The sequence below is a fragment of the Python bivittatus genome, unplaced genomic scaffold, assembly GCF_059951505.1.
Source record: "Python bivittatus isolate LINGU-HERP-01145 unplaced genomic scaffold, Pbiv_v1 ctg000610_np1212, whole genome shotgun sequence".
Classification (NCBI taxonomy): domain Eukaryota; kingdom Metazoa; phylum Chordata; class Lepidosauria; order Squamata; family Pythonidae; genus Python; species Python bivittatus.
Window position 1 is genome coordinate 19,428,617 of NW_028277088.1, and position 25,067 is coordinate 19,453,683.

The 25,067-nt window shown below is 40.2% G+C and overlaps 2 protein-coding genes across 5 annotated transcripts in view; one reads left to right on the top strand and one right to left on the bottom strand.

Annotated features, from left to right (window-relative positions):
• Positions 1–3,031: 3,031 nt before the first annotated feature.
• On the bottom strand, positions 3,032–16,326 carry ARL5B (ARF like GTPase 5B). The gene is made up of 6 exons (XM_007434828.4): positions 16,024–16,326; positions 12,807–12,867; positions 11,325–11,472; positions 10,262–10,345; positions 9,268–9,419; positions 3,032–8,168 (listed from the first exon to the last, which is right to left on the bottom strand). Exons 1-6 carry the CDS (start codon positions 16,067–16,069, stop codon positions 8,120–8,122), a joined length of 540 nt encoding a protein of 179 aa, XP_007434890.1. The 5' UTR covers positions 16,070–16,326; the 3' UTR covers positions 3,032–8,119.
• A 3,510-nt stretch (positions 16,327–19,836) lies between these two features.
• NSUN6 (NOP2/Sun RNA methyltransferase 6) overlaps positions 19,837–25,067 on the top strand; it is a 33,457-nt gene continuing 28,226 nt past the window's right edge. Inside the window, exon 1 of one of the 4 annotated variants that reach the window (XM_088150419.1) lies at positions 19,837–20,028. The gene's annotated coding sequence lies outside the window, so the exon portion shown is untranslated. Of the gene's footprint in view, positions 20,029–23,199; positions 23,269–25,067 lie in introns of those variants that run through there. The other 3 variants (XM_088150420.1, XM_088150422.1, XM_088150421.1) reach the window with 3 other exon arrangements.

Below are 25,067 nucleotides of genomic sequence, written 5' to 3' on the forward strand. Positions count from 1 at the left end.
AAACACTATTTATTCTGTTGTGTTGTGTAAACACTACTGACAAATGCCATATTGGTTAGTTAGCCATATTTGCCACCAGTGGAATGGTTACATATAACTGTGTCTATATTAGTAAAAGAAATGTGTTCTAATGATTACAAATTAGGAAGATAATTAACTAATACAAGTTTCATGGCTTTTTAGGATAAAGACCACTCTAGGCATGTGATCATCTTCCCATACGCCCATCCAAATGATAAATTTCATACATTTAACCTTATGGATATGATTCCACAAGCCTTAAGATTATTATATTTGGGCTATCTTCTTTTCTTATAAGCTTCTGCTACCGTTTAGTTTGCAAATATTTCTTTACCTCTGTCTAATAGGTGCTTGTTTAATAATTTTAAAAACTTTAAATACAACCAGGGTAATTATATTAACTATTTGTCATTAACTTAACTTAGTCTGAGTTGAAAGCAAGCTCAATCAAGTCATGTTTTTGTTTCCCTCTTTCCCCACTCCACCATCTCTTTGACCTACCCCTGTCCCAAAGACCGATTGTGGCTGTCATTCACGGAAAAATTATGGGTCCCAATGGAATTGAAAGACCAGATTGTTGTCAAAAGAGGACAGCTGAGTTACAATCCAAAAGGCAGTTCTTAAGAATCCATGGAATTCCTTGGATTTTTTTTTTCATGTATTGCTTATTTGAAGCATTTGCTCTAGCTGGCAGTTCATTCATGAGAAGTAGTGTTTAGTAGTTACATTATCCATCTAAGAAGGGAAAGTCAACGTTCAAGTCCTAACTCAGCTATGAAACTGGCTGAATTTTGTCTAGTCACAATCTCTTTACCTATCAAGTTAAAATGGGAGATATTTACTATGCATGGCACCTTGAATTCCTTGGAGAAAAGTAGGATATAAATGCTAATGATTTTTCAGTTCCTCAGTGGCTGAAGTCCTGATCACAGCAGGGCATATAAGATCTCTGTGAGCTCTAACAATCTTCTAACAATTTTCTGAGTTCCATCTTATAAAACAGGATCTGTAAGAAATAAGGGACTCTTGGAGTGGTCTGGAACTTGGCTAAGATGAGCCTGTACAACCATGCCTTGCTATCACTTCAAAGTCTTCCAGAGAATCTTAAAAAAAAGTTGAACAGCTGTTATTCTGCCCAGTTATCTAGAATCCCTTAGAGATATATTGATGGTCTTTAATTAACTGGCTTATGTTGCCTGCCATTGAAAATTGACTGCTCAGCAGGGGAATTATGCCCCAAGCTAAGTACTTGAGAACTACTCATGCATGTATGTCAACAGTTTATCTTTGCTCTGAGATGATTTGTATTTCCACTGTTACACCAATTGATGGAAAGGCACTCAAGTTGTATGTTTTTTCTTCTATTCTTAATGGTCTGGCTGATCTCCAAAGGGAAGGAAAAGAAAGCCAATACTTGCTTTGCTCCATCAAGTTCTGGAGGCTTCTTGTCAAATTCAATCTCAGTAGTTATCCAGATACTTCCACAAGCCCAGATTCCCACTTTTCCCAAGCCCTTGCTTAACTTGCCTCTCATCTCCAACCAAGGCAACATCTACTCTCATCTCAGGCCACCTCCTGATTGTCTCCAGACAGCACACTCTAAACCTTCTGATGACTTCAGTGATGTTAATGGACAAGGAAAATATGTATTTAAATCTAACAAGAGGCCATACAAAAACTAGACAGAAGAAATCAGAATTCTTCATTAATGTTTAGTGGAAAAGAGGAGGGATGCGTAATTCCCACCATCTCTAACCTTTGATCATGCTGGATAAGAAGCAATATCTAGTAACTTTTGGAGGATTCATAATTCCCACCCTAGAAGTGATCAAATTTATTTCCTCCCTTTTCTAAAAAAGGCCACCCAAATAGTAATCTCAATTCAATGTGTTACCTGCCTGTTTAAACACACAACCAGCTTGCCAAAGTATGTTTTAATTTCTCCATTTCATAACAAATTTGTTGCATTATTTAAGGAAAGAGGAAAAGTTAAAGGATTTTAATTATTGTTAAGTTCCTTTTAGAATTTGGAACCAAAAGCATTTTTGCCAAGTTTTATTTGGGACTGAGAAACAGTGAATTGCAAGATGCGTTTTGCAGGTACCTCTTATAAGTTGTATTATGTAAGCTATTTTGCATTTATCTTTAGGACAAGAAAAATAACTGTTGATACTCAACTTCTGCTCTCTGAATGGCAATCTTGCTTATTCAGATTCCCTAGTTTTTTTCCTTACAGCTGGAATTGTAGATCTGACATTGTGTCACAAAGTCCTCCAGTGACACCTAGCGGTCTCAGCTGAAGTAGCTGCCTATAAATTCACTCCACGTACAATATTGGAATTGCAAAAGGGACTGAACAGGGGTGTTATTTCTGGGGTGTAAAACAAGAAGCAGTGATGATGACAGACATAAGGTAAGTTGGGAATCCTGTAAGGACCTTCTTATTCACTGCCTTGCCATAAGATTAGTAATTCTGACTTGTTCAAAACTTTTACATTAAACAAATGAACAGGGAATGTAACATAGCTAGGTGTTTGATACCAGAACCAGATTATATCCAAATCACAATTTTACTCTGAAAGTCACCAAGGTTTCTCACTGGGGACCTTTCCATCACCTAATTCCTGGTCCTTTTAGCATGGGATTCCAGAGATTGAACCTAAATCCACTGCAGTCAATATCTCCATAGGCAGATTTATCTGTGCAGTGACATAAACTGACAGCAACCACTTTGATAAATAGCTCTTCAAACATTTGCTGAGATGTCTATGATGAATGTTTGGTTAAGCATATCCAGAAAACTTTGGAATGCTTCATTTTGCTTCCAGGCCACACCAAACGGCCTGTTCTGAATTGGTCAAAAGCTTTCTGGATGATTTATTTCTAGGAAACTTTTGGACTACATCCAGAGTGGTTAGAACAGCATCATTCAGGACAAAGACAATACATCCTGGAATTCTCCGGCATATTCTGTCCCTGGAGGGCATTATCTGCATTTCTGTTGGAGAGGTGAATTCAGCCTCTGTTTGGCAATATCACAAACTCATAGATGGTAACTCAGCAGTAAAGCCCTCTCAGTTGGGTTGTACTCCTAAAGCAAGAGATGTAGGACTATATTCTAAAGAATCCCCAACATGACTACAATGACTAGCTACATCATTTGCTAAAGGCCAGGGAGAGTGACCCTTTGGACATTATTAAGTGAGGTACCACTTCACCAGGCAAGGCCAAGAGAGAGAGTGTGAAGTTGTATGCTCCTTGCTGAATGGCTATTAATGTTCTCAGCAGAAAGTTAAGTGGCTAAAAACTCCTGGACCTGCACAAGAGCATTGCACCTAGTCTTAAGATTCTCTTCTGACCACATGCTGTCTAAGGGAATCGCCATAGGTTTATATTTTCAAAAAGTTCTGATTTAAAATCATTGGTGATTTATCTCCACTGAGGTGATTGTCTACAAGTTGGCTGTTTCCATCAAACTATAGAAAACAGGTGTTGTCTTTGCCACTCGTTTTCTCCAAAATGACACTTCTTCAACAGGTTAGATAGATGAGTTCTTACAGATGAAAATGAACAGTCTGTACTCTTGATATGGAGCATGTTACTTATGCACAATGAGAACACACTATCCACGTGGACCTAGGTATATAGCAGAATTAAATGTGCTATAGGGAGATGTGGCATGCAGAACATGATCATTCTAGGAACAAAAGTTATACAATCCCCATTAAGTACAAATTGAAACAATGTGCACTTCCTCTTCATTAGGAAAGAACAGGCACATGACACAATTCCAGCTTGAGTAAACTGATCCCTTTCACAGTTAGCCCTCTTGCCTTCCTAAATAAGGCAGAAATAAATCTCACCTCTACCAGACCACACATTAAAACTTGATGACTACTTAACAAGCTGGTTTGACCTTTTTTGCAATTTTTAATCTCAACTTGTGTTTAGATATTTCATTTTTCCACGTAGTGGTATGATCAAAACAAACTTATATGCACGTTCAGATCATCCCCCTTCAACAGCTGAACTTTTTTATCCTTCCTCAACTCTGTCTTTAAAATGATGAACTTACATGAAGCATATAATCAAGTTAAATTTGTAGGTTATACAGTAGTTGATTCAGATTTGTTACACACTTTCTTCTCCTAGTTTATTTTGTAACTCACTGAAAAAGGAGAGTTCCCACAATACTTCTTGTCCCTCTTAATCTGCTAGGACAAGAAACACTTCTATAACTTGATGTTTACATAATAGGAAGCCCTTCATGCAAGCACAGAAATTAGGAGCTAACCACAATAACCCAACCGCTACCGGAAATTTAACATAAAGGGCAACACTTCAAAAGAACAAAACACATGTCCTTTATCAAACTAATGTTGATGATGTGCAGAACTGTGTTTATGCCACATGATGGGGAGGGGGAGAGTGCTATTAACCCATTTTATGAATCCTCAGGGCCAACATAAATTCTCTGGATCCTTGCATGCTAAAGAACAGCTTTGGTAAGTAAGACCAATGAAGTAGTCTGTAACACATAAAATGTTTTTTCATAGTTTGTTTATTTCAGTACCAGTTCAGTGAGTTTTGGAACCAAACCAATTGCTCATTACAGAAATACAAATTGTATTATATCCAAATTCAAGCAATAAGGTCCAGTCATGATCCAGAGAACCAACCATACTTGCATGCAAAAGGTGAGTGCAAACACAGTATGAATGGTGTTTTATTGGCCCATCAGCCTCTATTCTGTTCTTGCCCCACCACAATCAATATTGCGTTGCTAGCAGTTTTTGTAACAGCGCAAAGGTTTTACATAACCAAGCAGTTTAATTCACCTCAACATAATTACAGTGCAGTGTCATGCTCACCATTTGATATAAAAGTGATCAAACCGTATGATGATGCCAAAATCAACCAGATTTTCCAAATTCCACAGCATGGAAAGAGCCAAAGTTTAAATACATACTGCTTCCCTCTTTGAAAGAAAATGATATATTTGCAGTTACTGTGAGGATCATAAAGAAACCAACTATGGAGGCAAAGGAAGAATGAACATGACCTGGGCTAGGGCTGTGTTGATATAGTATCTCACTTAAAAATCTCCCTTTCAAATGATTGTGTACCTTCACACAGAACACTTAAGCAGGGCAAAGAATTACTGAGAACCTTGGATCAGAAACAGTTACTAACTCTCTAGTACAGGGCTTCTCGACCTTGGCAACTTGAGTACGTGTGGACTTCAACTCCCAGAATTCCCCAGCCAGCATGGCTGGCTGGGGAATTCTGGAAGTTGAAGTCCACACGTACTCAAGTTGCCACGGATGAGAAACACCGCTCTAGTATCTTGGACAGGGTAGGATCACAGCTAGCTAATGGAGCAGATGCTCTGCACACATGACATCCCAGACACAACTCCAAGACATCTTTAGTTTAAAAACAATCAACTAGCAGATGATGAGACACCCACCTTCCCAAGGACCCAAAAAGTGGACAGTATTGGCCCTAAGGAAGAAATCATCTATCACCTGGTATAGAATTATCATTGATCCTATTTAAGCTCTATATATATCTTCAAGTTATAGAGCACGTGGACTATTAAAAGGTACAGCAGACTGACCTGTAGCTGACAACATCAAAAGAATGGACAGAATTAAGGGGGTAGGGATATAACTGAATTCCAGTTCAAAGTTCCTCTGAAATTAGATTTGAAGATTTCACGTCCAGAGAAATGCGTGGTGGGATAAATGCTAGCCATAAGCAAAATTACGGATAAGTGATGACACTTGATTGTCACTGAAGGTAACTTGGTTACTGAATGGATATGTATGCATATGTGTGTGTGTGTTGAGTTTTTAGCTGGCTTTTATTGTACACATGCTACTGGGAAGAATCTATAATAAATAATAATAAATAATAATAAATAATGATGTCTGGCTAGCATCCATTTCTTCCTCAAAAGGGAAGGAACAGTTGTGAGGATTGCGCTTACATCTTTAAGAAGCATGAGGCAGTGAGGGATCCGCGAGCGAGCTAGCTAGCTAGCTATCTACCGCAGTGGCAAGTTCTTTGCAAGGAAGCACACGATATCATTTCAGTTAATACTTGAGAAGGAAGAAGAAGCCTCTTCCTACTGGGAGTTTTAAAGGCTAAGTGAAACTGGGAGAACCCTTGGCTAACTCATACTTTTAAAAGTGCTGTCCCTACCCACTCTGATATTTTAAAAAAAAAAAACCTCTTAGAAAATTCACCGGAATGGAAAAGTGCCCTGCCAGAGGATATAGTAGAATCAATTGTTGACTTGGCTGCTCTCAGAAGACTAAGTAGGTTCAGATTATAAGGAAGAGCCAGCTCAGTAGGCTAGCCTGGAGAATAAAAAAAAATGCCAAAAGAAGGCAATGGCACACCATTTCAGTACTGTTACCAAGAAAACTGCCTGGACATGTCCATGAAGTCATAAGAGTTGAGCTTGACTCAACGGAAACTTCTGTGTTTCAAACACTTGCTTCTCATTCTCTTCTGATGAGCCTTCAAGAAATACTGTGCCTCTTAAACCATTGTTCCCCCATGAAAAGACAGTCCTCTTTTAACTATAGCTCACCTTCCTTGTGCATTTAGCCAAAGATAACATGGAGTTCTCTATTCAGGCTGGGGTGTGTAGAATATGCTGAACAGGAAAGCTCACTTTTGTAGTTTTTAGATACATCAGAATGGGTGTCTGTGAGTGGTGGGAAGCATAATCATAGGTGTCATGATGCAACTGGCATAAATTACATAATTTGCATAATTTGCCTTGATAATACCGTTGTGGGTTGTACCAGATACCTAGGTACATCAGCCTTCCCCAGCCTAGCAGCCTCCAGATGTACTGCAGGTCAGCTTTCTTAACTTGCAACTGCATCTGTGACCCTGGCAAGGACACCAAGGAGGGCCCACAACCACGTTAGATGTCAGATGACTCTCAATACCAGCATTACAGCATGTCAAGAAATCTATTCTCACAAGTAACAGACACCTTTGAGTTTTAAAAATACTACATAATACTGTTAGTGGGACATTTACAATAACCTTCCATGAAAACACAAGCCACTTATGTAGACTACACAAAATTAGACACTGATATGTAGAACAAGACCTAATTCTGGAGGAAAATCCCATTGATGATCCAGCTTTCTATAGGAAAAAGTCATGGGCCAATTTGCAACAGAACCAAGTTAATTTCAAGAATACTTTCTAATTTTCTCCAATGAATAATTAGGAGTCACTTTTTCAAACTTATTATTTCATACATTATTCACATTGTTAAAAGAATTTAATTCAATTACTCAGTAATTTTGAATCCAATTAAAGAGCCTCATTGGCTAATAGCACAGAATCCCTAAGTGTTTGGCCTTCATGTGTTATTAAGATTATTTGAAAAATACATCTCTACATATACTGGAATAGTTTTCTCTATTAAATATGCATTGTTAAAACACAGTGCAGTATAATTAGCCCTCCTTGATAACATGAAGTTTTTTTCCCCTACAATCATTTTACCAAAAAACCCAATATATAAAATATTTATAGCATATGCTTTAAGAAAAAGGTCTATGCTTTCTCAGGCAGAAATGTAATGACAAAAGGCAACAGCACTGATAGCAAATAAATAATCATTACAATGTTAGAGAATTCCAGTAATATGTATTGATACTGGAATTCCCATCATCTGGAAATCCGCTGACTTTAATATCCATAAACCTGGGAGTCTTAAAGCTTATTGTTGCAGTATGAAACAGGAAGGGAAGCAAACTGACCAATGCTACAGGCTGTTAAGCTGCAAGAAGGAACGTTTTCAATGGTGAGTTTCGTTATACAAGGCAGAGTTCTTTAGCTTATGTTGTAGGAGAACTTGTTTATCCATCCAAGACTAGTGCATTTTAAAAAAGTTTAAAAAATACTCTGAGTTTTGATTAGCTGCACTTGATTCAAGTGTTGCTTGTTGTGGAGGTTTCAGAAGTTTTTTCGCTTTTTAAATCAAACCTGTTGCTACACTAAGCAGACAAGTTTACCACAAAAGGTAGTCCATGGGATAACTCTCACTTCCAATCCAGAAGAATTATCTTACTCCGATTCGGGAAGTCATCCATTCCAATCCTTGGCACAACCTGGGGGAGAAGAAGAAAACTCAAGTCTTAACAAATATTCTTACTGTAGTTCTATTAGCCTCTATCAAGAGATCATGATTTGGCAAAATGAACCTGAAACAAAAGGTTTCTTTTTTTGCGATTAAGCAACCAAAAGGCATAGTTCCCAACAGGTACTATGGGTATATCCATGCACCCTCTGAAGTTTGCCCTTTGAATCCACCTCTCCATAGCCTTCTCTAATACCCTCTTGGAAATTAACAGTATTAGGAAGGAAGGAAGGAAGGAAGGAAGGAAGGAAGGAAGGAAGGAAGGAAGGAAGGAAGGAAGGAAGGAAGGAAGGAAGGAAGGAAGGAAGGAAGGAAGGAAGGAAGGAAGGAAGGAAGACACTGATTTTTCTACCACTTTAACATTTTGCCACCTCAGCCTATTCCAGGCTGAGCCCAGGCCCAATGACACAACAGTTTTAGTTAAAGGAAAAAACAAAACTAGACAATGAGGACTATCCAGGGACTAAGTCAAAGTTCCCCAACCTAGGTCTCTTCAAATGTGTAGACTTCAGTTCCTAGAATTCTCAATAACAGCCATGCTAGCTGGGAAATTCTAGGACACAGCTGGAGGAAAACCATGCAAGATTAACAAATACTTCTGAACAGAAAAATCTTGAACTTGTGAAACTGTCTAAAGATAGTGAACAACAACAGTTAAGTCCACTATAGCTCATTTTAATAGGTCTGCCTTCTAGCTAGTAAACCCAATTTCAGAATTATGCTATGGTATACTACACAAATTTCCATTTTTCCCAATAGCCAAAATTATGTGATCTGATTAAATGGGAAACAGTTAATAAAGTAAACTGCTGAGTGATTTCAAAACTCTACTTGAAAATTACTTAGTGAAATATTCACAAATATGTTAATGTTTCCTTAAGTATTTAGCTTAAGCTTTAAGAAAATAATTGCATTGCAACTGTACATCCCTTTTCTATTAAAAATTTCTTGTTTCCTTACCTGAACAGTTAGTATTAATAATATCATTTAGAAAATATTTAACTTGAACAGAAAATGTAGGATTTGTAAGTTTCTCTAAAGTAAAATATTGTATTACAATAACTACTTACCCTTCTCCTGTTAATGCACAGCAGGATTGAATGTGCCATGGGTGATCCTTTATAGAACTAAGGGTCAGATACTTGGAAATTTCAGCTGCTGTCATACAGCCCTTCATATCTTGCTTATTTGCAAAAATGAGAACAGCGGCTTTTTGTAAATCCTGTAAATTGCACATATTGGCTTTGCATTACTATGGTGCTAACTGCTACATAAATAATCCATTATAATATATGCTACTGAAACTTTAACTGTGGCAACTGCTTCAGCATAGGGTGGTGATGTGTTTCTCCCATGCCAGAAACTGACAATCTTTTTAGGCAGTACTACACAGTGACATGTAACTTTAGGAAAATGAGAACAAAAAGCCAAATGCTCTAAATCATGAGATTTTAGCCTTTTTTAAAAAAGTTTGTCCTACTTATGTCAATATATTTGAGGGTGGGGGGACAACAGGTGCCTTGTTTCCCTTGGGCTGCTTCCAAAAAATCAGCTCTACACTAATGGCTAAGCAAACTCCTAATTTAATTCAGGTTTCAAGACTAGAACCCATTTGCAGCACATAAAAGGGGGAACAATGAACCTGCTTCTACATCTTTTTTTTTAAAGAATAATTTGGCTTTAAGTTACTATTTCATAAACAGAAAGCACTTGTCCACTGTGGGACCTCATAATTTTTGCCAATGAAATACTCTACTGTTCTTCCTAGAAGGCTGTTTCAGAGATTTGGCAAACCTTCTGAAATAACTGGGATATAAAACCAGAACTCTGTTCTGCACTAATTGGCAGGTCTGCTGTCCACTTTTACAGCACTTAGGATCCAAACTGAAGTTCACATTCCAAGAATAAAGGTCAAGACTTCCCTGAGCCAAACTTGGCTTATGCTGACTTCAGATATATCTGTAGAGTTTTCTTAGCAACTATCCTTCTTTGGGGATTTTTATTTACTTTCCAGTCTAAGTGTTGGGAATTCATGAAGCATACAGTCAAGGCAAAATGAAATACCTCATGAGCCAACATTCTGTAGAGTTCTTCTTTTGTGACAGACAGCCTCTCTCGATCAATGCTGTCAACCACAAGGATTATAAACTGTGGAAAAAGGAAGAGTTGAAAAAAGAACTGAAGAAACATATTGCAAAACAGGCAGTACCTCAAAAGATGAAACTCCTTCTGTAGGCGCAACTGTATTAGTCTGTTGCACAAAGAGCAATGTAGTTTCTTTTTTTTACTCTTTCTGAAAGTCCTACTCATCTCTGAGACAACAAAAAGCAAGGAGATCTTGTGGTACAAAGTGACAGGAGCAGGGACAATCAAGGTGTCTAGAAAAGACACCTTCATTGTCTTTTCAATCAAGGAGCAGGGACAACTCAATCTGTCTAGAAAAAACTTTTTGCTTGCCCTTCAGGCTTATCAGTATCATGTGGTACCTTGAAAGTTGAAAAGGTCCCTTCTTGTGTCCTGAAGAGTCTTAAAAACAAAGAAGCTCCAAGCAAAGACCTTTCCTCTTACCGTCTTTCCAGGTATATCCTACTTTAAATCTCACCTCAAGCACTTGCTAACCACATTGGGCAGAATGGATCCTTGGTACTAGCTGATATATTTATAATATTGCCCTCCCACTTTTTCTTAACAAAAACAATCTCAGAGTGAGATACAGTATTTATTCTTGTGAGGTTTTTCACACAAATCACCAACAGGAACCAACACCACCAAAATGACCAATCAGGATTGGGCACACACAAAGAATCAATCAGAGACCAGCCCTCACCAACCTGCACCAATCGGAAACTGGCTTGGCTAAAAGCCAATCAGAAGTCATGATACCTGGCTAAAAGACAGAGCCCAGTCAATCCTTGCTCAGTTGCCTGTGATCTGTGTAGCAGATCACTTCACCTCTGAAGATGCCAGCCACAGTTGATGGTGAAACATCAAGAAATCTGTTCCCTAGACCATGGTCACAAAACCCTGAAGCCCAACATTGCCCAACAGATACTGGTGGTGAAAGCCTATACCAGTATACCAATAGAGTCCTGATATCATAAACAATCAGAATATAACATCCACCTACCTCTGTATTTGAATAATAAGTATTCCAGGATGATCTTAATGACTCTTGTCCACCAATATCCCACATGAGGAAATGTGTGTTTTTAACTACAATTTCTTCAACATTACTGCCTATGGTAGGAGATGTGTGAACTACTTCATTCATTAAGCTAAAAGAGAGAGAAAAGATGGTATATTTAAAAAGATCTGAAATGCAGCTATCATGAGGCTACCCAGAATGTTGTTACAGTTATTTTGACCCAGAAGGCAGTAATTAAGCACACATTCATTGTTTTCCTTCACAAATTAAGCTTTTGACTGGTTTTCATTATGTTCTTATACCTTGCTCACCAATGCTGGTATATCACTATTCAAGTTTGTAAAAGGGTCTGTAAAAATAAAATTTCCAACTGCAATTTGGAAATAAATCAGAAAAGGAGTTTAAGAATGCAAATGCAGCATCTCTACAACTTTTTAAAGTAGTCATGACTTTTTCTGGGGTTGCAGAGTTACTTTTAACAGCTGCCATGTAATCTTGGCTGTTTTATAGAGTTGCAGACCAGTGCTCATGCTCTGCTCATGCTCCATAGCAACGTTTTGGACTCAAATGCAAAGCATTCCACCCTAGTTTGTATCAACCAGGACATCCAGGTATGAGCTGAGTACCAGATCTGATTACCAGATCCATGATCTGTAACCAAAAAAGCCAATCAGAATCAGAAAGAGTTATCAGCTCACACAGTCCTATACAAAACCACATTGTGCTGCCAGTTTCTGGAGGACTTTAGGTTCAGACAACAGGGTTACAAGATCCAGCTCTATTTTCTCCATTACATGATGAGAACCATGTGAGAAGACTTTATTTTGTGCCATGGGCTTCATTATATATGAGAAATTTAGCATTGTAAGGTATCTTTTTAAGAAGGGCTGCAGTAAGAAATTCTGTTTGATATTATCTCATTAGCTTATTCTCAGCATAAGTGACTGAACAGCTCTTTCAGAACGTTCTCTTTCTTGACAGACTTCAACACTTGATCTTTGTGCTGACAGTTTATCAATTACCTGCTGGTGCCCTTTAGAACTACCAATTCTAATAGTTATAAAAGCAGATGCAACATAGGGAAGAAATATTCCAAAGAGCATCATACAGGCCAGCATTACATCATACATGAAATAAGCAGTACAAACTAAACTAGTAATCCAACATTATTTTTTCACCAATGGCAATAAACTGGATTATCAATCAATCTGAGTTCTGATACGAAAGGGTTAAGGAACTGCCTAAGATATCGGAAGAACTGAACTGAATACTTTTTTTTTATTTACACTCATGCTGAAAAAACACATTCAAGCTTTCAGATTGAGATATTTGATACTAAGGAATTTAAAATATTTCTCAGTTTTGGACAGGTTTTATTTTCCAAATATTTCTACATCTTGTATTGTAGAATTCATTATTAGATTCATAGATTGAAGACTAAAGGTATATACTGAAAATACTTACAACTGGTACAGAATTGTAGTCTTCCCAGCATTGTCAAGTCCCACAATTATCACTTTGTGTTCTACAATGCATAAAAATGAAGTTGCAAAAGTTATAACACTTACAAGTAATCTGCATGTTTAATATAATATATCCTACAGCTATCTTATTTATTTCATTTATACGCCTCCAATATCATACAACTCCTTCATTATAGAATAGTTTGAATGACAGGTTTCTGACTAGAAATCTGACTTAAAATGATGTAAGACAAGTATTTTCCAGGATATAAGAGATTTTATTCCTATCCCAACTATCCCAAGCCTGCCAAGGTCCTCCCCATGCCTCAATTTTTTTTAAAAAAAGGCTGGAGGACAGATATAGAAAAGCACAGATTTTTGTTTTTTTGATAGCCAACATTCTCTTAATATTTGTTTTACAAATATTAATAGCTATATTGGAAAGCTAATACAAATTATTTTAAAACCAATCCATTTACTACTAGGAAAAGTAAAAACATAGCAAGGGCTTGGTAGCTTGAAACTCCATCTCATGATGGCATCATTAGCCCATGATCAAGGTTGTGAGTCACTATTAAATTGAGAAGTCTTCCCTTTCTCCTAATTACAGTGCATACGAAGCTTTATCAGCTTAATGCAAAAATATATATTCCGTGAGCTAGGATCATAAAATCAATCTGTTATTATCTCACTCCTCCGTTTCAACTCTTTGTGAAAGCTGAAATTATGGATCCACTCATATTACAGGATTTTTAACCATGGATTGTTCAGCAAGACAGAATCTAGCTAACACACAATGCTAAATCAAAATGGAAGAATTCACATTTCATGTAGGCTGAAATCAAACAAATCATAGCATTGTTCCATGTTAAGTATGGAGCAGGTCAGCCTTCTACTTGAAGCTATTACACAAGTCACCACAACCAATGTTGTTTTTGGTTAGCTTCTCATACTAGAATCACTACTGAACTTCCTGAAGACTGTCCTATGATAGCAAAACTGAGTGTGAGAAAGTGGTTCCTATCCCCCTCTCTCAGATCTATGGCCAGCAACTCAGAATGAAGCTTTTTCACACAGTTCAGGCAATCTCCCCCAGGGATATGGAACTTTTTCAGGTCAAGGGTCAAATTAGGCCTTTCTGTTGCATATTAAGAGACATACTCCAAAAAGAGGTAAGAAAAAAAATGCTATAATATTAATTTTAAGTGAATCAAAGTTATTAAATAGAGTTATGGTTACTAAATATATGGGAAGCACTTTCCACCATCACATTAAAAAAGATAATGTGACAGCACCTTTAGGAGGGACTGTAGGAGGGACTTGAAGTTTTCAAAGACCTCATGCACTTCTGGGTCATCAATTTGTGCACCCTAATCTGCAGAATGTTCTATTACAATTGCCGTGATAACTGTTGCCTCACATAAAACTATTTTTAGTATTTATAGTTTAGGGACTTAATAATGACAACAAGCACCAGGATACTCACTGAAATAAGGGGTGCTTGTGCTAATAGTGTGTACAGTAGTTCTAAGGTAGTTGAATGCTCAAATCCCATAAAGGACTAACAGATAATCCACTAAGAAAGAAATGCATTAATACAAGTTTGCATAGTATTTTTTTTACTGTGCTATTGAGGATCTACAGCAGAATGGCTGCAGGGCTACAGTGTGTTTGTGTGTGTGTGTGTGTGTGTGTGTGTGTGTAGTTTTCAGTTAAAGAGATCAAAAGCTTAGTCTCGGCAGATATTATGCTGCATTACCAATATTTAAAACTGATTAAATAAGAGTAGAACTTCAATGTACGATTTGACTTGGATAATATTTAAGTATTTGCTTTATAGGCTTTAAATTTTCATAAACTTTATTTTTTCTCTAAGAAATCTTCTGGCAAAATAGATGTTTGCATTCATTAGGGATTTTTTTTTAAAATAAGAAAAAAACAAGTATGTATACATCAACCAGGCTAATTTCAGACAGAAAATACATTACACTGGAAGAGTGACAGACAGTTCTCAAATTTCTACAAATATTTTAACATATTGTAGTTATATTCCCCCCTAAGGAGTCAAAGGCCAAGAGAGACAGTGGACACATTTCCATTTTGGAACTTCCCACCACAAAAGACTCCCTCTCTCAGATTTACTAACTTTAACTCATTCTGAATTACAGGCCCATTACTATTTTAGCCGGGGGGGCAAGGGAGACGGGGATGGCAAATAGCAATAATCTCAGGTCAACTGCCTTACTGACCTCTCTTATTTCCTCACGTCATATTTTCTGCTTGTTCAGAATCAAACGTTGTCCCTGTATTATAAACACTTCTAACCCATCTGTCCTAACAGTAACAAGTCATCTCCTTTGCCCTAGAAGAAACTTTAATTTTCCTTCCTTTTCAGCCCAGCTCTCTATTCCCTCTTGATCTAGCACTTGAAGATACCACCTACCCTCCCTATCAATAACCGATGTCTCAAAGACTTGACTCCTTTAGGTCTGCGTTTCTCACCTTAGCAACTTTAAATGGTGTGGACTTCAGTTCAGTTTAAGTTGTGTGGACTTCAACTCCCAGAATTGAACTCCACACCATTTAAAGTTGCTAAGGTGAGAAACACTGGTCTAGATTAATGCCCAAATGAGGAATACTGTACTCCGTTTCAAACCCCCAGTTTCAAAGCCATTAACAACTAGCTACCTCTTCCAGCCTAGCCCATTCACAGGATTGTTGGAGGAACAGGTGGAAAGAGGAAAGATGGAATAAGTTATAACATCTCAGGATAAAATTAATGCAGGCAATAAAAAGGGGAAAAGTCAAGCTCAACAATATGGACACGTTCCTACGGTTATCTCAGCAACAATACAGAAGAGACTTGCCATCAGTTTTCTCCCAGGTCTTCATCTGATCTACAGCCCTGGGATTCCGCGCCTTTAGCCTCCCATCCCATCCCAGTCCAGACCAGAGCCGATCTTACTTAGCTTCCGAAGCGCCCCTAAGGTCGGCTAGGTGGTGCCTCCTGCTGCAACCCACCCCGGGCGAGCCCCCCTTGCTACTTTCCACCGGGATCGGCCTTCCCGCCGGATCTACTCCCTGCTTTGCCACAATATCCGCGGCCAAAGCCCAGCCTGCCTGCCCGGGTCCATGTTGCCCCCGGGGGTCTTCCCCTCGCCGCCGCCTCGCGGGGGCAGCGCCGCTGCTGGGCTCCCCTGCCGGAGCCAGCCACTCACCCTGCGTGCAGAACAGACTCCACAGCTTGGCGAATAGGAGCCCCATCCCGGAACGGGAGCCGCGACCTCCGCCAGACCTGCGAAGCGCCTTCCTCCGTCCCGTCTTCCCTACCCAACGCGGCGGAAAAAGCAGGCAGGACCGAAACCAGCTCAGCTCCGCCTCCGCCTCCGCCCTCCAGCCACACTGGCAGCGAGCGTAGCCCTGCCCCTCCTCCCTGCCTCGCAACGCTGACGTCGCTGCGTCGGGGCTCGCGCAAGACGGTGAAGCCCAGGGGCGAGCGATGACGTATAGCGCTGCCCCGAGAGCGAAACGGGAAAGCCTCCCCTTGGCTCTAGAGTTCGGAACTCTCAGCAGCTTTGGCTGCCGGCTGTCATGTGAGCGCCGCCATATGCGGGCAACTGAAGGCTGAAAGCGAGAGAGACCCTCGTTTTGCCCCGCGCGTTCAGTATACAACCGGAAGTGTTAGAGTGTAATTGCAACGTGTGCCGGTTCTGGTCAGCGAGGCGGATAAGGGTGGGGCCGGACCACAACGTCATCCATGTCCTCACGTTTTTCCCCTGTCTGAGTTGATATTCCTGGGAGGGATCCCTCCTAGTTCCAAAAGTTCCCATACTCCAGTTAGCAAAAATAAAACTAGTCTTTACAATTTTTTCTAAACTTTTTAAATTCTAATTTCTACAAAGGCAAAATATATTGGAGAAGTCAGTGACAAGGTATCACGGAGAACATGCTAGTTCATCTTCACAGAAACCAAAACAGCTTTCAATTTAATGCCCTCCAGGTATGTTAGATTACCCAGTGTTTCTCAAACTTGGCCACTTTAAGAAGTGTGGACTTCAACTCCCAGAATTCTCCAGCCAGAGTGACTGGCTAGGGAATTCTGGGAGTTGAAGTCCACACATCTTAAACCTGCCAAGTTTGAGAAACACTGGATTAGACTCCTTGGGATTCTCAGGTGGGATGGAAACTAGTGAAACACGCTTGGTGGGCAACAGGTTGGACAATCTCCCATCGCTACAGTATGTCTGGCCTTGTTAGACTACACTTCGCAGACTTCTTCCCTACGGGCTCTGACTGGTGGGACTTGTAGTCCAGCAACATTTTCAAAGCCATGGTCTACAAATTTGTCTCCCACTCTCATCTTTAGATTCAGTTTCCTAAAGTTTAAAGTTCCATTTTAATGCTCATTATGACTCATCTACCATTAGAGCTGATAAAGTAATCCTCACATTCATACTCAGTAGTTCAGATTCTGATTATGTAGAATAGATGTGATAGTATATTGGTCCATTATTCAAGTGTCATCATCATCTAAAATCCTGTTTTATGAAAGTAATGTATTTATGAGAACAAGTAAAAAACATGAACCATCAGGATTAATGCTGTACTGTATGTTAGTATAATTAGGGAAATTATACTTAATGGCAAAGATATGCAGGTGTGTTCTTGGGCTTAAGAGTAAAAAAACAGATGGCTGCTGAAAGTAAATATTAATCCTAGGGAGGCAGGGAACAGCAAATTTAGATTAGATTGGTATTCTCAAACTTTGCAACACCTAAGTTGCCACAACGGTAAATCAATTTGTGTGAGCCCACCCACTAAACAAAACTAAGGCCTAGGGTTGGGCAAGAAATGTACTACTCACTTTTAATAATTAAAGATTAATCGATATATCAACTAAAACAATGAGAGAATCTTAGAACTATTTGCACGATTTGTTTCCAGCTGACGTTTTAGTTTGTTGGCTTCATACTTTGACAAATAACCCACTGAAGCTGTTTTTCTACAGAAATGATAACCCTTGTGAAACCAAAACATATATAACTTTCATCATACTATCTTGACTTAGGCTTATTTTATCAGCTCTAATGGTAGATGAGTCATTGTTACGTTTTCTCGTGCTAGCCAAGAAACATTTCCGTTTTGAAAATCTAGAGATTTAAAACAACTGATAAAAATACTGAATTTCCCTTAGATGTACACTTCTACAGACCACTGAAAAACTACAGATATACTGCACGCTCCGCTGGTGAAGATGGGAGAGATACATGTTGTCACTATGGCACTTAACTAATTAAAGAGTCACTTTCTGAGAGATGGGCAGCCATATAAATGTGATAGATAAATAAATAAATAAATCTACATCAAGATAATATTTTTCTTAGGGCCAACTAAAATGTTACACACCACAATCAAGCTACCAAATTCTCAGCTGAGATTCTCCCCCCCACCCCTTCCTGGATGAAGGTTGAAGGCGGCCTCTGGGGAAGCTTACTCAGTATTTTGATAATCTTTAGTCTGAGGATGGTAACCTGGCTTCCTTTTACATGTTAAACTTATCTCATTTGTCCTGGCTAGCAAATGAGAGTTAGGAGTGATCAGGGACTGATAGATCTGAAGACCAGCAATACCTGGAGAACCACAACTTCATTTATGTATGAGATACGTGTGTGTGCCAGATTTAAAGGTATAATATAGAGTGTGAAATTGGGGATCCTTTTTTTGATTTTTGGGACTTTGCAAGCTATGTAGGCAAGACCATCACCCAATGTGATAGTGGTGGGTGGTTATCCCTTTGTGGAGAGGTGGGATGCTGCCACACCAGTTGGAAGCATCTGAAGGCTTATTTTCACTTCCACACACATATTCAAATATTGTCATCTTACATATAATGCATGTTCATTTTTTCAATGGACACATCTATTATGACAAATAACACCCACCACCAAGTCACCTCCATTCATTTTCATCATTTACACAAGTCTATTCTTATTTGCAGTATAATGGGAAGGTGGGATATTGCCCTTTGCTTTAGGAATTAAATGTATGGGGCTGGGGTAGCACTGCATCTAATTGAGGAAGTTGATGATGTTAACCAATAAATGTAAGGCTCTGTCTAATCACAAAAAGCTAAAAAGATTGTAAGTTTGATTCAACAGCTGGGAGCAGGAGGGACAAGGCAATAGCAAATCACTTTCACATTGGTGCCAAAGAAAACATTCTGGAGATGTTGTAGTCACCAGGTGTCCAACGTGACTCCTCATGGCAGAATTGGGTGCCTAAAACCAGCCTGGAAGGCAGTAGACTTCTCTGACTGGAAGGGACCTAAAAGCCAGGCTTACACACCTGGGCTGCAAAAATCCAAAGGACTACTAGATGGGAGCAAAGAAGTCAACTTTTGTCAAATCTCTTTGCTGCCAACTAATGGTCTTCTGGATTTTTGTAGCCCAGATCCAGCACGCCTATCAGGTTACGAGCAAACATCCCTGATTAGGTGCGATCAAGTCATTGAAATAGATTTTCTCCATGACGATCTGTCCCTAGCCGGGTCCTTCAGCTCTTCCAACAGTGCACCCATCGCCACTGTAATGGAGTCTAGCCACCTTGCTGCTGGTCTCCTCTTCTCTTTCCTTCCATCCACAACAGAGCCACCAAGAAACCCGCCAACATAAACAGCAAGCTGAAGTCTTTTTGCAAGATGCTTAAAAGAGACACAAATGGGAGGATTGTGCATAAATGGTAGCCCAGGCCCTTCTTCAAAAGCAATCTTTTACATGAGGGGCACATGATATGGAGCGTTCTGCAGCTTGGCGATTGCTCATCACACTAACATTGTGTGGCTTGCAGCCAATCCACCCAAAAGAGAAAAGAACAGACGCTGGTGTTCCTCCACGTGGAGCACTCCAGGGATTGTTGGGACTACAATTCCCAGAATTCCCTACCAGTCTAGGCATTGGGAAAGTTGGAATTCGTAACCCTAATGCCTTTCGAGGGCACCAGGTTGAGGCAGGCTCGCAAAACGCCTCATTAGTCTCAGCGCGGCTTGCTGCCCAGTAAGCGGATGCCAACTTGTAGCTGCGCGCCCCCCATAGGAGAAAGGCGGCAACAGCGACCCTTGGTTGGGCTGGGCCGAAGCCGGGTAGGAGTTCCTTTAGTGCCCCGGATGAGGCCGAGCGGGTTGGCCGGAAGGAGGAAAGCAGAAGGTAAGACCGAAGAACGATGAGGTGAGGAAGAAAAAGAGACGCTCCCTTCCCCGTCCTGGGGCCCTCGGCCTACAATTCCCAAATCCCCGGCTGGGAATTCTGGGAGTTGTAGTTCCGGCGCATTAGGAGATAAGAGCTGGCGCTCGTCAGCAGAGGGCGCCCAGATCGTTAGATTCCTGGGCTGGAAGTTGTTGGGACTGGTTGCTGAGACCTATTCAAAGATGGTCGCTCTTTCCTTCCGCCCTACCTCTCCCCCCCGTGGAAAGCAGGAGTCGCTTCCGGTTGGGGTTGGGGGGTTTCGAGGAGCAAAATATTGTTTCCCGGAAATACGAAGGAAACTCGCAAAATACTCCGCAAAATACTCCTGGCTATTGGCTTACAGGAATGGAAGCTCAGTCTTTATGGCGGTTCTTAAAGTGGGTCTCGGCAGCCTCTGTTAGCAGGATTAGCCAAGAAGCGGATGATGTTCTCTTATAATGGCATCTTAGCTAGGAAGGGTAGGGATTTTAGTCAGCAAAGCTGGAGGGCGCCAGACTGAGCAAGGCTGCGTAGAAGGGTGGTTCTAGCTGCCGGGGAGGAGACTTGGGTTTAAGCCCCCAGTCAAAAAATTTTGGGGTCGATCATGGGCCAGTCAGGTCCTCCCTATGTCTCTGCATCCTAAAGCTATTACTGGTATGAAATGAAATGAAATGAAATGAAATGAAATGAAATGAAATAGTGTGTTTTCTTTGAAGCCAGAGTGAGAGACAAATCCAAAGAATAAATAAAAATACTGGCATTAGATAAGGATTGGTGCTATTAAGGAGGGGTAGCTCACAGTGAACCAGGGCGGCTCTCTGCTTTCCCTCAACTTTAGCCAAGCTGTCTTTTCTTTTATAGTATTCATAAAGAGTAACTAAAGTGGATGTCTCAAAAGGCCCAGAGAAGACTTGGGTACCCATAAAATCATAGGTTGGAAGGGACCTTGAAGGTCCTCTAGTCCAACCCCCTTCCATTTTTTTTAGTTCGGTTTGGGGCAGTGCTTTTCAACCTTTTTGGCCTAGCAGATTATTTTGAGTGTTGAGGATTTATTAGTATTAGTATTATCCTGCCTTTTTTTATAAATAACTCAAGGCAGCGAACATACCTACCAATACTCCTCCCTCCTCCTATTTTCCCCACAACAACAATCTGTGAGGTGAGTTGGGCTGAGAAAGGGTAACTGGCCCAAAGTCACCCAGCCGACTTTCATGCCTAAGGCGGGACTAGAACTCACAGTCTCCTGGTTTCTAGGCCAGCACCTTAATCACTGCACCAAACTGACAGAAGTGGCCTATAAAAAAATGAGGGTTGGGGGAGACAGAGCCAGTTACAAAACACCAGTTATCAGGTGACCTGCCTTCCCCTTAAAGCATTCTCTAGTCCTCCTACTTACCCTTGTCGTTTTATTCTTTAAAAAACATTTTATGGTTAAGTGAGCCAGGTTAAGCAGCTGACAAACAAAATGTTTGTGGGCTCTCCTGTGGCACCAGGAGCCTACACGGTATTGGCACAATGTGAATGTTTTGAATAAAAGACATCAGCTTCTGTTGTTGTTTTTTGTATTACAGTATCAGAAAGAAGAGTAGCGACTCTTACACCTAATGGCATTTTTAAATGCTACCAATTAAAAGGGTTTTCGTTCCAACTGCATGGGGGTTTTATTATGTAGCAGGGGGAAGGTTGCCCTTAAATACATGAGCAGTATTTGCCTTGCTGTTAATTTTAAGTAACTGAGCGTTCATAAGTATTTTGAACTTTGGTTTCAAAGTATAAAGCAATTAAAAACTTAACTAGGCAGCTCTGTATTGTACAATAAAATTCTGTTGTAGCAAATAATCTTTTTGACAAGTAGAAAATCATCTATTTTTAACAATATTTTGGAGCAATAGTTCACATATCAAAAATCTAAAAACAGTCAGTCCTGAGGTAGACTGTGCACGCTGCAGATAAACAATAATATTGTCATACTGCCTAAAGTGTACAAATAGTAACACATTTAACAAGAGCAATAGACAGTAAAAAAAACCCTTAGTTAAAACAGAAATAACCAACACCATAAACAGTGCAGCTACAAATAAGAAAAAATTACTTGGTACTGGAACTATTGGGATTGTTTCAGTATCAGAATGTCAGCCATTTCAAGTGGGCTAGATTGAAAAACACACTGCAGGCATGCCAGAAATTCTCCTTTATTGTCGTAAGGAATATCAGCAAAATCTTGAAAGCCTATCCAAAACCTTCATTGTCTCTTTTTAAGGACAACAAGGTCAAGGTGGGGCTGTTCTGAGATTCTCCCACCCTTTCGACATTCCCAGGGCTGAGCAACCATCTCATCTTTCCCACTTCCTCGAGGAGTGCCAGGAATTTAGATAAATTCCTCTACACAGAACACCATAGAGAAGAAGGCCTTTTGTAGTTGCCTCCTGCCTAACCTCTGCAGAGAGCCTTTCAGAAAAGGCCTTTGGAAGACAAAAGTTAGGTGAATAATGTATTGTTTTCCCCAACCTGGTGCCCTTCAGATATGTTGGACTTATCCATAGTCAAGTTGGTAGAGGCTACTGTAGTAGTTACTCCAACCAAAGAATGATGTCACACTATGTGCCATATCCTTGAAAGAGGGACAAATGCCAAGGCTTGAAATGCAGTGAGATGCCCTTCTATTTCATTTCAAGAGACGTAATAGGGTGTCCTCCTAACATAAAACAAAATCAGTTTTTTTTCTTTTTCTTCCATGTGGAGCATTGACAAACAGCATAAAAATTAGGGACAATGAGAACCTAGGGACAGGAGGAGCTGTTGATCAGTTTATGAGCTCTAGAACTTACTTGAGTAAAATAGTTAGGTCTCTGGATTCCAGAATGCATACAAGGACTGATAGTATGTCCCCTGGATTTTTCGTATAGGTTTATGTGAGCCCAGATTAACAGTGCATGGATTTTGGGCTTCTGTGTAGATATCCAGTGGGGATATACTATTAATAATTCTGTAGGACCACTTCTGTAATAGGGAGAGAAATGAAGTAAAGTGTGTTAATTGTAATTGGATTCACAGTCTGGTTGCAAAGCACTGAAGAGACTGAACTTCTGCCATGCACATGAACAAAATAGCCTAAAATAGCCTCCCCAACTTTGCACCCTCCACTTCTAGGACTTCAGCTTCCATTACTGAGCAATGATCATGCTGGCTGGGGAATTCAGAGAATTGAAATCCACACATCTGGAGGGTTCACAGGTTGGGAAGGTGGGTAAGGAGAGATGGTCCTAACTGATTGCTTTAATTTGCAGTTTAGGGGCTAACAACATTGACTTATAGTTGAAATTTTTTTTGTAGAGTTCATAACTGAATAATGCATGTAAAGCACTTTGAATACTTGAAAGCACTACATGGACATTAAGCATTATTTTTTAAGCATTGTAAGAAGAGTGCTGTTCAAGCACCCAGGGAATTGGTACACATTTTTAAAGCAATATTTAGCTGTAAAACTACAGATTAGCAATTGGCTGTTCCACATCCGATTTCATGGTATGTGATTTCAGTTGCCAGCTTCAGAGGTAAAAAGCAAGTAAATCTGCATTTTTACAGATATTATATAGTAGCAAAAGTTATACTATATTAGTAGCAAAAGATTTGGGGAAACAGGGTTGGGATTTTGGGCCAGCCCATATTCCTTTTCAAACTTTCCTTCCAGAAGAACTAGTTTTACTGGTTAGTCTTATATCTGACCAGTTAGAAGTAAATTCTGTCCTGTGTACTTGTTTGAGTAGAAAGGCAGGATGTGAATGAATGAATAAATAAAACTGAAGAGATTCCATTGAGTCCAGTTCAGCGTACTCCCAGGTATATCAAATAAATTGTAATACCACTTTGAGCGTCTCTGGCAGACAGGCAAAATATAAATGGAATGAGTATAATAATAGAGAATATTATGTTACTCCATAAATAGTGTGCATGATACCATACTATATCCTGGATAATCATCAGGATGTAATATGAAATAAAAGCTTATTAAATTTTGTTTAATTGTTAGTGAATGCTAGAATTTTGCTGAGTATTAAGTATTAAACTCAATACATGTTGAGTTTAATCATGGTTTACTGAATAAGCACCACTGGATAGATCTACACAATACGCTAAGCCATAAACCATGGTTTAAAAACTACAATAGTTATTTACAGCATGCTAAATTATAACCACACAAACCATATGCTGGTTTAATATTATATGTAAAACAAGTCTTTAGTTGATAAAAGTGTGAGATTTGCCCCGTTCGACAGAGAAACTCTCGTGACACGTGTGGTTCACAAAGAAGGTTTACTCATGCGTAACGTAGTAGTCACAAGCAAAGCCAGGACTGGCTTGGTACAATTGCATCACTTGTTATATTCCCCCCTTCCCGCGCTTTTTCCCGCCTCGTGATCGCGTTGCGGCTGTGGGCTATTAGGCCCCCCAATGTCCCCCCTGATCGTTCATGATGGCAGGGTCGGTCAGAGTCCATTGTCCTTGATTGCCAGTCCCCCTCCGGCTGGGTTGGCCCCTCCCTGCTACGTGCAGACCGCGGGTTCTGTGCTGCGTTGCGATCTTGTTTCGCTGCCCTGCGGCCCCGTTCCTTGCTTGCTCGCGCCGTTATCAGTTCGTAATTAAAAGCTTCCGCTGCGGTTTTCCTGTTTAGCTGGCCGCAGGTGGCTCGTTAATTAGCGGCGCTTTCGGTTCCTCTTTTCCCCGCTAGCTACCGCCGGTGGATTCCGCGTGGTCTGGTTGCGAGCTTCCCTGCAGCCCCGTGCTTCCCTGAAACCTCGTGCTGACCGAACCTGACATGCCGCCCCCCTGACGACAACTCCCCCCCTCGGTCCTATTTCGGCTTCCCGGGGTATTTACTGTAAAAGTCCCGCACTAGGTCCGGCGCCCTTATGTGGGTTTTACTCACCCATTCGCTGTGGGACTTGGGGAAATGTTTCCATTGCACTAGGAGCTGGGTCTGCCCCTTGTGCCTCCGGGCGTCCAGTATCCGGTTGATTTCGAAATGCTGCTCCCCCCCGACC